Raw genomic sequence first — 14948 nt, 5'->3', positions numbered from 1 at the left:
AGCTCTCATTATTCATGTATTATCTCTGAGACTGTGAACAGCTGGTCTTTGGTTACATGACCATGATGGAATCTGCATTGTTCTGTGTGAATCTGAGGCTCAGATCACAAGTGACCCGTAACCACCAGGCCGTGAAGTACTTAGTTCACCAGACAACTGAGCAGACTCAGGTCGCAACTATGACAGGAAGGCACTGAACACATTTTTGGCCGTAGCTCCTAGCAGCTGCTTCCACGGCAGCGGATCAACTGCCAAACTTTCAGATCAACGTCTTCAAGCACACTTGAGGTGACAGTTGAAATACATTGTTCCAAAGTGAACATTCCCACCACATCCTCACTGCAGGTTTGTGCTTACAAGGTTTGTACCCCTTCCTGTCATTTGGCACAACTCACTCCCCAGTCGACCTCGCAAGTGTGTTTGTTATTCATGGCCAGCACAAACGTCTCCATTTCAGCTTCCAACTGCAAGAAGCCAGTTCCTCTGGTCATTGTCCGCAATGTCCAAACTTGCTTCTCCTCTTTAATTAAGCCATTAGTTAGTTAACGACTAACTAAAAAAATATATTTTTACTCTAATTCAGAAGAATCTGGATGTGTAAATAGGGAACTGTTTACTAACACATTAACCACAAATACAGTATTAACACAGTGAAAATAAGACAGTTTTCAGTTGTGATGAGTTAGCAGTGGTTGTGCTACATTAGGCTATGTCAGACATAGATTTGACTGATCTAAACTTCATTTAACTATAAGTTGGTAAGACAGAATTCCTCAAAATGTCAGAGTATTCCGTTCGCAGAAATGTTCAACTGTTTGTTCCTATGTAGCTCCTATAAACATCTTCAAAGCAAAAATGTGTGTGTGTGAATGTATGAGTGTGTGTTTGTGAGAGAGAGGCGGGGGGCGGACTCCTACTACTCTGTTTGTGCTGTGCCCAACACTTCCAGCATCTTTGTTTACAGCTCTCCTCTGCTCTTTTCACACTGTATTTGATGAGAAAGACACACACATTAAACACATTGCTGTTGGCAGGCACAGGGACACACACACACACATACACACACATTTACACAATGGCACACATACTGTGCTCCAAAACCCACCGCGGTGACCTTTCAGATGCAGATGGGACAGCAGCTTCTCTCCACTGCCAAAATGTCAACATCTTCTGCTCTCTCTCTGCTTCTTAGACAAGCCAAGTTGGCAGCAGGTTAGCCTTCATGTCCCTGCACATGTCCCACATTGACTAAACACTCACACTCACACTCACACACACAATGACCTGCCCACAGAGTTCTCATTATTAGATCTGCTGAAGGATATAAATTCCTAAGTAATTCATTCAACAGCAAATTGTCTTGCATGCAGACAACCGTGCTCATGGTGCACTCTGCCTGTATCTACACATTAAAACAGACCAGTACAATCTTATCTCTTTGTTTTTCTATGAGCACACTGTGAAATCTGGGATTTGTTGCTGGGAAGGAATGAACCACGGCAGCGTTTGTTTTGGGACCGAGCTCTGCCTGAAGGGTCACCATAACTCTGCCAGTGGAAGCCAAGCCTGTGTCATCGCAGTCCGGATAGTTAAGAAACTCATCGCCCGGGTCCAGCTGACCCGATAAGTAATGTTTATCTAAACCGCAGCTACACCTCCACACCTACAGCGTAACTCTCACACGCCGACGTAGTCATCATCAGTTGGGAAACACAAACACATGGCAAAAGAAGAAAAAAAAATCAACAGATACAAAAGAGATTCATGTAGGTTTTTTTTAAGAATCTGCAAATGAAACAACCTTTTTCTTTTACAGTGTTTCACTTATAGGAATATTCCAGAAATAGGCTTCGATGTGATGAAGTGTAGCAAAACGATACTTGGAACAGGCTGTATCGGCACAGAAACAGAAGTCTGGTCACTAAAAATCCTAAACCAAATATCTCCACCTTAATTTAAAAAGTACCGGTAATTGGGATGAGTATAGATTTCAAAATTTGATGTTTAAAAAAGAAAAGCAAGCAAATAATCTTGTTTTTGTGTGTGTGCATGTGTGTGTATCATGGCACGCACACATTTTATAGTTTTAACTCCTACACATTTTCCTACCAATGATGAAGAAAGGGGATGGTGAAAATAGATCAAAGTTTGGTCCCCGGGTTCCGCGATCTCTCTCTCACACACACGTACACACAGTCATATGCTCGCATGCAGGTTCATGTGCAAGCGCACAACCCCGAGGGTGAGGAAACTATTTATGGTGAAAGTGGGCAGAAAGTGTAAACACATGTCTGGCATCCTTTGAAAAGACAAATATTTCACTCCTTTTCCTCCCTTCATCTCTCTGAGGGATCCCCACCCTTCACCTCTATCCCTTCCATCCCTCCAGCTCTACCATATCACATTCTCCTCTGTGCCTGTTAGCCGAAGGGGGGACATAAATCACAGGACATGAAGGAGATGGGACTGGAGAAGCACACGCAACCATTTGAGCAAATGTATGTTGAAAGGGTGGGGGTGGAGAGGCTGGGTGCATATTGTGTTGGAGGAATACAATCCCTCCCTGCAAGATATAACAGAAGAGATGTCACCAGACCCTGAAACTGTTGAACGGCGCCTCCAGTGCCATCACACAGGTGCTTCTGTCTGTCTATCCTCTCCTCCTCTAATCTGTTCATTTTACAACCTCTACATTCATCTCTCACCCTGACTCAAGGATATATACTGTATATATCAAGGTTCTGTACCCTTGCATATTCCTTTTTTCCAAAGGAACTCTTAAATCTGAAAGGAATAACATCAGCCAAACTACTGCTGTTGCTTAACTATGATAATATCTAAAATAGTTAAAGTATCAAAAAGCCATTGACTTTTAGACGGGGGAACTGGGAGTGTGAAACTGATGAAATTGTAACTCCACGCTTAGGCCACTGTTAAAATTGTCTTCAAAGCCCAGCGCTGTTCTCGGGGGCTTGCCTGTCTGTTAGGTGGGCTAACAGCTAACACACGAGCAAGCCGTGAACATTGTAGAGCTACTCAGCTCCCTGGGCTTATTTCCATTTCCTGTGCTCAGTGTTGTTTACTGATCCTCGGCATTTTGTTCTCATCATTTCATGCAATAAAGAGTTATCAAAGGGCTTTTGTCGCTGACTGGACAATAAATTCACACAGATTATTCCTATTGGTTCCGTGCGTCAACTCCTGTCTCATTGTCTGCAGACCATGCCTCTTTTATGGAGCAGTCTATACTCAGAGGAGGTTAAATAAAGAGGAACAGTGCAACACGATTAACAATAGCTTCCTCTATTTTTGAGTTAGGACTCTAAAGACAGTCAACTATTGGTCCATGATGTCAATTCACCTGTCAAAGCTCACCAGTTGATTTAGCCCCGAAATTTGGCAGCTTTAAACGCTGGTGACTGGCCCTTTACCAATTGACTGTTAACTGTGGAGTTATTGTTTTACCTAACAAAGCATGATATTAATCCACTGTTAGTATGTGTGCATGGCATTTTGTTTTCAGCTTCATCTATTTTATTTCTGTTTATTGCTAAATCTGCAAAGCACATTTGATCAAATTTTCTATTAAAAGATGACTTTACTAGCCCAAAGTACACTTCAACACACAGTAGTTTGCAGAATAAAGCTGTGTTTTGGACCGCTCCCTTTCGTTGGAATCGTTTCGTAGAAAACTAAGAAACCAACGTTTTTCGAGGAAAAGGAAGAAATCTATAAAGTCCCTCTCTGAGCCTTCCAACTTAAGAACTCATGCCACATGTCGGTGATAAAAGATTAGTAAACCATCAGAACCCGGAGTTGCGTGACCACACGCCTGCTCAGTCATACTTCATTGTGAATTATTTTTGCAGTGGCAGGGGACTTCCATAATATCCAACATTGTGGAAAAGGACTTCATTCTGTAACCACTTTTGTTCTAGATACCTTCTCAAATCCAAAAAGGACTGGACTCATTGAAATGAATCACTTCATCAGATTCTTGTCTCTGTGATTATGAAGTTGGAGAGACATTAACACTGATGAATATTACGTGCTAGATTCATGTTGATCTCATAGCCTTGGAAAGCCGATGGCACAATAGTACTATCTTTACACACACACACACACACACATACAATGTTGTGGCCTGCAGATGTTAGAGATGTAGGGCTCCAAGAGATTAGCTTTGGGCAGGTGAGATAACTCGAAAATAATTTGTCACTATGATAGGTGATCTGTCATAAATGCTCCTTAGGGTACGATCGGAGTGAGATAAAACATACCAGCACTGCTAGGCACAATGTCCTAGAGCAGTCCACTATGTGTGTGTGTGTGTTGTGTGTGTGTGTTTTTCCCTCATTCCCTGTTGGCTGTTGATGGTATGTGTGTTTGCCCCTGTGGTTATGTCTCTGGTACCACCAAAGCCAAAGTAATCTGGCACAACAAGTTTAGCATTTACACATGAGAGAGAGAGAGAGAGAGAGAGAGAGAGAGAGAGAGAGAGAGAGAGAGAGAGATCACCAGCCTTGCCTGGCATTGTGTTGGCAGGCCTCTTGGCATCACCTCCTCCCCCTCTCTCCTCCTCTTTGCCTCCTTCCTGCACCCCTGAAGTGCACGGTTAATCCCTAAGCTCTATCCCCATTTAAAGACATGGACATCACGCAAACCTGCCTGTCTGCATTGCATTCTAACACACACACACACATACACACAAGCCCACGCACTCAGTGTCACGCACAGAGAGAGAAAGAGAACAGCTCAGCAGGCGGTTAAGCACTGCAGCCGCAGCAGCAGCAGCAGCAGCAGCAGGCCGAAATATCTGTCTGGTTTTTCCACGGCCCCGAAATGTCTCCGGCGGCGGGCATGTGACAGGCTTGGTGGACGAGATAAGGAAGAGAGGGGGACTTTTGCAGATGCTCGTGCTCGACTAATGGGGTCATGAATCTGCACGGTCACACTCTCATGCACACCACAGAGTGTGGCATGTTTGTAAGATGAGGATGTGTGGAGGAGGAGCTTTAAATAGCACCTTGATTAAAGTGTGTGCACTTAAAAGCAGACGTTCCACAGCAGGCATGAGGTTTGTGGGCCCGTAGGGTGGACAGAAGTCTCATTACTGTTTATGGAGATTTTATTTTTTTGTTGTGCTTTTGGGAGAGATAGTCTTCACTTCTCCCTTTAGTCTCTAAAACGTCTCTCCAGTCAGTCCAAACTTTAGCTGATTTTCTGTAACTCAAATATCTTCCTCCTGAATGGTATCCACCTCTCTACACTGTGTAACTGCGCTTTAACAAAATGCTAAAACACTGAATAAATAAGTTTTCTCTGCCACTATAAGCAGCATGAGGTCATGACCTTACTCTTCTTGCTTGTTTATAATCCTTGTGATTTACAACCTGCAGATCTACTGCTGCACTTCGTTGCCAGGCGCTCAGGAAGTGTGCAGTAGGACACCTAAACTGACATGTACAGACATGTAGATGTTGACCTCTAGTGGGCGAAATGTGAACTCTTGAACTCTGCTGCAGTAGCTCTTGTAGAACGTTTACTCTTCAAACCATCACAAAAATACGATTTTTCATATTGCAGTATCTGGTTTTTAGGGTTGTATTTCATTAAATGGTCAAAACTGCTGAAATGAAGAAGTATTTTTGGAGTTTCCAAATAGGAAGGAGGAAATATCTGTACTACCAAAAAAAAGTATTTATTCAGTAATAAAGACACAGCATGTTAATAAATGTGCTGATGTGACTGTAATGGTATGGGATGTGGTGGGGCACTGAGCATGATTCATGCAGAAGTAAGAACTCTGAAGAAAAGAGGAACAGCCCTTTTGATGTTTCAAAACCTTTTTGTTGTTGTTTGTGTAGTTAGATTAGAAGGTAAGCATTGTATTTTCTCTTGATTTCTCCTCACCCAAATCCCCCATTTTCACCTGTTTCTCTCTTACATACCTTTTAAGTTTATTTTATTCTTATTTATCTGTCTTCTTTTCTTACCATTGTGTGTTTCTGTTATTTTTTTTGTTTTTTAGTTTAGTTCTTGCTGTTGCTCTTGAACATCTGGTTATGGCAGGAATACAACCTCTGTTTCACTATCTATAGCACACTTGTATGGAAATGCATTGGTGTAGTTCACAAAAATGCACAATACAAAAATTGGAAAAAATTAGAAAGAGGTTGGGAAGCAGATGGCAGTTCTAATTAAGTAATATAACATACCCATTTTTAAAGGGACAGTTCATCCAAAGTGCATAAAAATATTTTCTTTGCGCAGGTTTTAAGATTTACTGTATAAAACATGCACATTTGTTTCAATTATTTCTTTCTCCAGCTTGAGTTGGTTGAAAGCAGTTTTCCAAACTAAAAGAACAGTAAAACAAGAACTGAATTGATCACATTTTCAGTTAGTTTTGCATACACTAGCAGGTGGTGCTACCATGTTTCCCCTGTACTCCTTTCTTGTTAAGGGCAGAGGATAAGTTGCCAAGACACTTTGAATTTTTACACATTGTTTTAGAGTAATCCACAAATAAAAGTCCAGTCAACTTCATTGCATTAGAGTAAATCAGAATTTGCAAATATGTGAAAATCTGGTTTTCCGTTGCTCATACACACAGAAATAGACATAGGCCTACTGTACATCTTTAGAACAAGGAGAACAAAGCTGAACAGAGGTAAAACATTCAGCTGCTATATCTACAGACTGTAAATGTTAGAGGCAGAATGAGGGTTTGTGTCACAACTTTACTGAGGCTACTTATAAGGTGCATGGAGAAGAGAAAAAATCTGTAGAGGTTAAAAAAAAAAAAAAAAACTCCAGCGACTTGTATTATCGGGCTATGAAACAGCTTTCTTGTAAGCGTTTCGGCCAGGTTTCAGATAGGCCGAAATGATAGAAGATAGATAGTTACTTTATTAATCCCGCAAGGGGACATTTTTTCGCTACAGCAGCAATTATGGTACAGGTAAATAAAATAACAAAGTAAAAATATTAAATATCAAATGCAAATATCAAATGCACAATACATACAATGAAATAGAATAATATTAAATTAACTAACTAAACAGTAGTGCAAAGATTCAACCAAACAACAACAAAAAATCACAACTATAACCAAGAGGAAAGTGAGGAAACATGGGGTCTATCAGCTTCTGTGAGGACAGCTGTGTTCCAACAAGCACCAGGGTGACAAACCCTGGTTTACAGCGGAACTCAGAAAGCTAAGGCTGCAGAAAGATCAGGCTTTTAGGAGTGGGGACAAGAACTTGTACAAAGAGGCAAAATACAGGTTTAGCAAGGCGGTGAGAGATGCTAAACGTCTGTACTCTGAGAAACTGCAACATCAGCTCTCAGCAAGTGACTCTGCTTCTGTCTGGAGAGGTCTCAGACAGATCACCAATTACAAGCCTAAAACCCCCCACTCCATGAACGACCTCCGCCCGGCAGACGAGCTGAATGAGTTCTACTGTAGATTTGAAAGACAATGGGACAGTCCTGACTCCATCCCCCACAGCCCCATCAACCAGCCCCAGACCATCAGCCCCCCCTCCCCCAGCCCAGCAGGGGCCCATGCCTCTGTACCACCCATCCCAGTGTCCCCCCCACCCCCCTCCCCAGTGACGACTCTCTCTATTCTGGAGAGTGACGTCAACAGGCTTTTTAAAAAACAGAACCCCCGCAAAGCAGCCGGCCCAGACTGTCTCCCCCTCCACCCTGAAGCATTGTGCTGATCAGCTGTCTCCGGTGTTCACAGACATCTTTAACACCTCCCTGGAGACATGTCACGTACCAGCCTGCTTCAAGGCCTCCACCATCATCCCCGTCCCCAAAAAACCAAGGATCACAGGACTCAATGACTACAGGCCCGTCGCCCTGACCTCTGTGGTCATGAAGTCTTTTGAACGCCTGGTCCTGTTCCACCTAAAAACCCTCACTGACCCACTCCTGGACCCCCTGCAGTTTGCCTACAGAGCCAACAGGTCTGTAGATGACGCAGTCAACATGGCCCTTCACTTCATCCTCCAGCATCTGGACTCCCCAGGAACCTACGCCAGGATCCTGTTTGTGGACTTCAGCTCTGCCTTTAACACTACCATCCCATCTTTGCTGCATGACAAGCTCTCCCAGCTGCACGTGCCCGACTCCACCTGCAAGTGGATCACAGACTTCCTGTCTGACAGGAAGCAGCACGTGAAGCTAGAAAACACATCTCAGCCTCTCGGACCATCAGCACCGGCTCCCCCCAAGGCTGCGTTCTTTCCCCTCTTCTCTTCTCCCTGTACACCAACAGCTGCACCTCCAGTCACCAGTCCGTCAAGCTCCTGAAGTTTGCGGATGACACCACCCTCATTGGACTCATCTCTGGTGGGGATGAGTCCGCCTACAGGTGGGAGACTGACCATCTGGTGACCTGGTGCGGTCTGAACAACCTAGAGCTCAACGCTCTAAAGACAGTGGAGATGGTTGTGGATTTCCGGAAGAATGCAGCCCCACCAGCCCCTATCACTCTGTGTGACTCCCCCGTCTACGTGGTGGAGTCCTTCCGCTTCCTGGGCTCCATCATAACCCAGGACCTCAGGTGGGAGCTGAACATCAGCTCCATCACCAAGAAGGCTCAGCAGAGGATGTACTTCCTGAGGCAGCTGAAGAAATTCAACCTGTCAAAGACAATGATGGTGCACTTCTACAGAGCCATCATTGAGTCCATCCTCTGCTCCTCCATCACAGTCTGGTACGCTGCAGCCACTGCCAAGGACAAGGGCAGGCTGCAGCGCATCATCCGCTCTGCCGAGAGGGTGATCGGCTGCAATCTGCCCTCCCTCCAGGACTTGTTCGCTTCAAGAACCCTGAAGCAAGCAAGAAGGATTGTAGCCGACCCCTCTCACCCTGGACAAAAACTGTTCGTGCCCCTTCCATCTGGCAGGAGGCTGAGGTCCATCAGGACCAAGACCTCACACCACACGAACAGCTTCTTCCCGTCCGCAGTCGGGCTGATTAACAGAGCCCGGGTCCCCCACTGACTCTGTCATCGCCAGGACAATTGTCCTTCCCTCCCTACTACTCCCCTGCACATCCCTTCATATTTAAATACACTTGTCACTTTTACATTACACTTGTTTACAGTCCTGTTATCTGTTTGTTGTGCACTTTATTTTATATTCTTTTAAATTCTATTGTACATTTTAATATGTTTCTATTCCTTGCACTGTTGATTGTTGTTGATTGTCTAATGTTATGCACCACCTGCCATGACAAATTCCTTGTATGTTACATACATTGGCAATAAACGGTTCTGATTCTGATTCTGATTCTGATTCGGGTTATATTTTGTGAACTGACCGTCCAGTGATGAAGCGTTACTGGTGCAGTGCCCTTGTCTTCCTGTGGAGGGAAGCAATACGCGGCAGTGCCAGAAATAAAGACGAAGAAGAAGAAAGCCAGTGTATTTCCGGGTTTATGCTGACGCGTCCTTTTCCTCATACTCCGACGTGTCAGTCCTCTTGTGTCCCGAGCTGAGTAGCAGACACACCGCTCAATCCGAAGACATGGCTCCCAAAGGCAGCAGCAAGCAGCAGTCAGAGGAAGATCTTCTCCTCCAGGACTTCAGCAGAAACCTCTCAGCGAAGTCCACAGCTCTCTTTTACGGAAACGCACTCATCGTCTCTGCCATCCCCATCTGTGAGTACCAGAGATAGGCTGCAGCAGCTAGCTGATGCTAACTAGCCTAGCTACCACAGTTTAAACTGGAGGAGTAATTTAGGAAAAACACGATTTAATGAGCTTGTCAAGAGTACTTTGAATGAACTTAATTAGCACATAAACGTTTAAAGGCAGAAGAGCATAATAATACAAGATTATCAATAATAATGACTGTGACTGCTAACCCTGTCAGTGTGGTTACTTTAGATTTAGCACACCTGGATTATGACATGTATTGAATCAACATGCTGCATATGTGGCCATTATTGATTGACTCCATCTTTCTAGGGCTGTTTTGGAGGATTTGGCACATGGACCTTGTCCAGTCTGCAGTTCTGTACGCTGTGATGACTCTGGTCAGCACCTACCTGGTGGCCTTTGCCTACAAGAACGTCAAGTTTGTCCTCAAACACAAGTAAGAAGCAGACACGCACTACTCTGCATCTGTCACGTCTGAAGTTTCTCTTTCCTGCACGAGTACATTAGTTGGATCGGGGGTGCATTCATGTTACCGTCACATTGTTGGTACAGATGACTTGTGTATTAATAAACACAGAATAGGGGGATATTTTGTATGTCACACTGTTAATACATTTGGTAAACAAAGTATCATAGACGACCAACTAGAGGGGAACTGCTGTGCGCCAAAGTACTTGTTTTTATAAATCTGGCTCAACAAAAATCTTCCCCTGATACTAAATATTTGTGACCGTTCTCCCCTCATCCTCCAGAGTTGCCCAGAAACGTGAGGATGCCGTCTCCAAGGAGGTAACCAGGAAGTTGTCTGAGGCAGACAACCGTAAGATGTCCCGCAAGGAGAAAGACGAGAGGTGAAACATGCATCATATCGTGAAGCCAAACCTCGATACAGTGTGTGTTGAGCTGGACGTTTGCGCTTGTGTGGTTTCACAATTAGCTTTGGCAAATAAAGTGTGTTTTAGTGTAGTATGTCAAAAACATAAATGTGTATAAAGCATAAATATAGTGCTGACGTCTTGTGACAAAAAAAGGAACACATGGCCGAAGAGACGGTCTTCTTAAACGTGGGTTAACGTTTCAAATGTCTCTCCACGTTCTTACTGGAAAGCCTGTTGATTCAGTGTGAGTCTGCAGTGCCCCTGAGACACATATTGTGCTGTATTTTTTTACATGACCATGAAAGTTATTTTTCTGTCTGTTTAGGATCCTGTGGAAGAAGAATGAGGTCGCCGACTACGAGGCCACCACCTTCTCCATCTTCTACAACAACACTCTCTTCCTGGTGCTCGTCATCATCGCCTCCTTCTTCTTGCTCAGGAACTTCAACCCCTCTGTGTATCCTTTTAATCACAATGTACAAGCCGTCGGCATATTAACGTTTGGGATTGGAAGCGTTAAACGGCATTAGTGCAGTTCTTTTGTTGTCATACGCTTCACGCAGGTGAAGGCAGATGTTGCACATTTCCACACTAATTCCTTTCAACTCTGATCTTTACGAGTTGTCATTAAACGCTCTGAAGTTTTTGCCTTAACCTACTTTTTTTTCCAGCAACTACATTCTGTCCATCAGTGCCTCCTCAGGACTCATCGCTCTGCTGTCCACAGGCTCCAAGTAAAGGAGGAAGAAAAGGGGAATCAAATCAGGAGGGGTGGGTTTTGGTTAGGAGGGGAGGCAGTGGGTTAAAGATGGGTATACACTTGTTTTTCACTTAAGTTAGGAACGGGGTTTGAAGGGCCGAAATATCACATTTCAACTTCATGAAATTCATGATCAAATGTCTCTTCTGTTTTTTGTAACAAATAAAGCAACCAGGTATACTTTTCCTCTCTGTTAATTGTGTGTGCCATTCAGTATGCTTGAGAGCCCTGTTATTTATTATATATTATGTTTAGTAACCTTTTGAAATATTGTTGGACAAAAGTGAGACGCTGACGTTTCCATTGGCAATGCATTTAATTAGAATCACACTTTCATATAGACTATTTACAGAGAAAACAAAAAGATACGCTGATGATTGAACACTTTAACAAAACAAAGAAACAAACTCGATGTCAAGTCTTTTCCATCTATAAATTTACATGTTGTAGAAAATCTGCAGAGTAGATTACTTGACATTTTTATGAGAATGAATCTAGGTTGTCTTCATACCAGAACAGGAAATCTTGTGTTGAAGATGACGTGTCACATTGCAGGACTCTTCATGTTATGTGAATCAGAGTTCAGCCACACCTTAGTGGACGAGGATGACAATTCTAGTCGTTGTTTTCTTTATTTTAAAGGTATACTATGCAGCATTGTCTGTGGCTGTTTGCACAGCATCCTAAAGCTGGCCTCTCCCTTCCTGGTGCAACAAGGGAGAGAGCTCAGCGCTGGTCGAGCGAGCAAGAGAGTGAATGAAGAGAGGGAGCGACGAGAACAAAGCAGTGAATCAGAAATAAAAAGTTTTTTCTTCTAATTGTTTCAAGGCGGTTACATTCTAAAGCACAGCTGCCGCACGCTGCATCTTGTCGCTGTAGCATCTGTGGTTGTGTGTAAAAACACAGCAATGTAAGAAACCAGTTGGTCGCCATTTACTGCCGCTTTGTATCATTAGACCCTAAAAGGTGACTCGGCATGAGCATGACAGCGGTGTTATTTGACGACCTCGGAATTCGAACGCGCTGTACCTGCTTATTGGCTGGGGGTTACACAGAAACACCAGAAGGCACCGGCACACACTTCCAGTTGGTTTGAAGTGATGATTGAGAGGGATTACATTTGTATCTCTCTATATATCCTTTTTTAAATTATGCATACTATACCGTTAAGTCAATATCCAAAAAAGTTACCTCTACATAAACGGTGCCATGAGGGTCTTACTGCTTTGTTTTCAAAAGCGTTTGTCCAAATGAGGTAATACTTAATATATAGTGTCGATTAGGCAATCTAATAATACAAGAATCTGCATACCTATTGTTCTATTCTCACTTTTATTTGTCGGACACCATTGAACAACTCGTAATGAAAGACATCCCTGATTTTGTTTTCCTGTAGTGGGACTCAAGTCAAGGCACTCTGTCGGGTGGAGAAGTCTCCACACACACCGGCAGGCCGCGGTCCAACATGGTCACTGATTCAAACTGAGAAGCAGCTTGTTGACTTGCAACCAAACTGAAAGGACACATTAGTACACACCACACATTTTGCCACCAGGAGTTACAGACAGTTTACCGATTACTATTTTAGTATATAAACGACCTTTTTGTCGTTTATATACTATGTTTTCTGTTAGTAAATTGCTGGTCGTTTGCTTTACAATGATGACCAAGAGGAGTTCAGGTCACACTTCTTTTTATACAACAACAAGTCAATGCAAATAGTCACAAGAAAGTCTATTCATTATCCGAGGCCAGACCTCTTAAAGTAAAGCGGGAGCCAAACACTGCTCACTGATGCTGTGTTTCAGTATGTGTAACAGCATTTCTGGAAAATATCTATACAGGCTGAAATTTCCTTCGATGGTGTTTGAGCTACAAGTCAACAAATGTACACCGATGACAAGACAGTGACTCGACTGAAACCAGGCCAACATTTCTGCTGATCGCTGCGATGGCTTGTTTTCCAGATGAAAAAAAATAACCAGAACGACGACGCACGAAGGCGACACGAGCCGTGAGAGCTGAGCCACCTGGTCAGAGATAGTGATTCAAGGTCGATGCTTAAGTTCGAACAGAAGCTCCTTCTTTAAATGTCGTTATAAATACAGATTTCATAATCTGACGTCATGATGCAACAACAAAGAAAATTTAACCTTTAGTCCTTATAAATACTTCTGTGAAATATCTTTCAGGAGGCAGAAATGAATCCCGTGACAGTGTAAAGTCAGGCTGGACGCGGATGGACGAAGAGTGACTCAAACACTGCAGAGGAGCAACAAAATAACTCTATTTACATCATATCTATGTATTTGCCATACAGTACTGTGAAGTCCTCATATGCACGAGAGGCTTCTTCCTGGTTTTTGCTTATGTTACAAAGTATGCCGTAACATTTTATGTACACGTAACATCCCCATAGATCTCCAAACAATATCTCAAAATGTCAAAATAAATTTCTATATATATTAACTACTCTAGAATAAATACTGTAATCTTTGCCACATTCCAAAAAACCTTGCCTATATGCCTCTTTGTGTCGTTAACAAGCAATTTTTGCAGATATTATAATCATGACCAGCCAGGAGGTCAGTCATCCTTTCATAACATAGATTTGCTATCAGTCATTTTCTGCCAGGTTCATTGAGCCCATCAGCATCGCAGGTTCAGTTCACAGGCAACAAACATGAATGCAAACCGAGAGAAACGTAGTTCCACTTCTTTTGCAAAGCAATATTTCTCTTTTCTATAATCGAATGAAGCCGAACAGCAGTTCCTGAAAGAGACCACACGGGGGCGACTTGCTTCCCTCTCTCCCCCCTCCCAACAGAGTCCCGATCCCACTGGTGTTCCACAATCCTTTGCTTCACAGCCGATCACAAACAGTTGACAAGCTTGCAGTATTTTTCATCAAGCTCCTTTCGGTTTCATTCTGTGCTTTGTAGAACAGTAACGAGAGGCACACTAGAGCAGGAGAAACATGCACCTGTTGGATAATATACTCAGGATTTGCAGCCTATAATATCTACTGAATACTATTCTGTGTTACGCTAAATAAGGGACTGAGTACATTTGGTAGGTAGTTTAAGATTAATTCAAGCTAACAGGGAACTGGTTTGCTGAGGCCTCGTTCATGAAGCTCTTTTCAAGAAGTATGAGCATGGTCACTGCTTAACCTCACATTTCATTAAATAAGAAAGACATTTCCCTCCACGTTTTGAGTGAGTGCCTCTGACACAAGAGGTGAGATGATTGAGCTCATATGCTAATTTTGTTTGCTGCACTGCATAGCAATGAAATGAAAGCACTGACTGACTGGGGGGTGGGGGGGGGGGGGGGGGGGGGTTCATGCAACAGTGTCTACTTTCCTAAGCTACCTTTAACGCACAAGTCTAAGGTGCTTGTATTGATGTGTTCAGCTTGTGGTACAGCAATTGTCATGAATAAAATATGTGCTCAGTATGAATTTTGTGCTCAAATGAAATAGCTTGTGGGTGGAAGTCTGGGCATTAGAGAGGAGGATTGAGACCTGAGGGTCTGAGTCACTGGGAGGATTGCAGGAAGGTATGAATAAGTAGCATTACCGTCTCCCTCAACAACTACTATCAAGGTGCCCTGGAGCAAGGCACTTTTAC

General features: G+C 43.3%; 1 protein-coding gene across 1 annotated transcript; it reads left to right on the top strand.

Moving 5' to 3' along the window:
• The first annotated feature begins 9460 nt into the window (after positions 1-9460).
• On the top strand, positions 9461-11501 carry ssr3 (signal sequence receptor, gamma). Its single transcript, XM_076100398.1, has 5 exons — positions 9461-9678; positions 9988-10114; positions 10431-10529; positions 10882-11013; positions 11228-11501. Exons 1-5 carry the CDS (start codon positions 9546-9548, stop codon positions 11292-11294), a joined length of 558 nt encoding a protein of 185 aa, XP_075956513.1. The 5' UTR covers positions 9461-9545; the 3' UTR covers positions 11295-11501.
• The last annotated feature ends 3447 nt before the right edge of the window (positions 11502-14948 follow it).

Source organism: Anarhichas minor, unplaced genomic scaffold, assembly GCF_050575085.1.
Source record: "Anarhichas minor isolate MPS153535 unplaced genomic scaffold, ASM5057508v1 ptg000026l, whole genome shotgun sequence".
NCBI lineage: Eukaryota > Metazoa > Chordata > Actinopteri > Perciformes > Anarhichadidae > Anarhichas > Anarhichas minor.
Note: the sequence above shows the minus strand (reverse complement) of the source record. Positions and strands in the feature narration are given on the sequence as shown.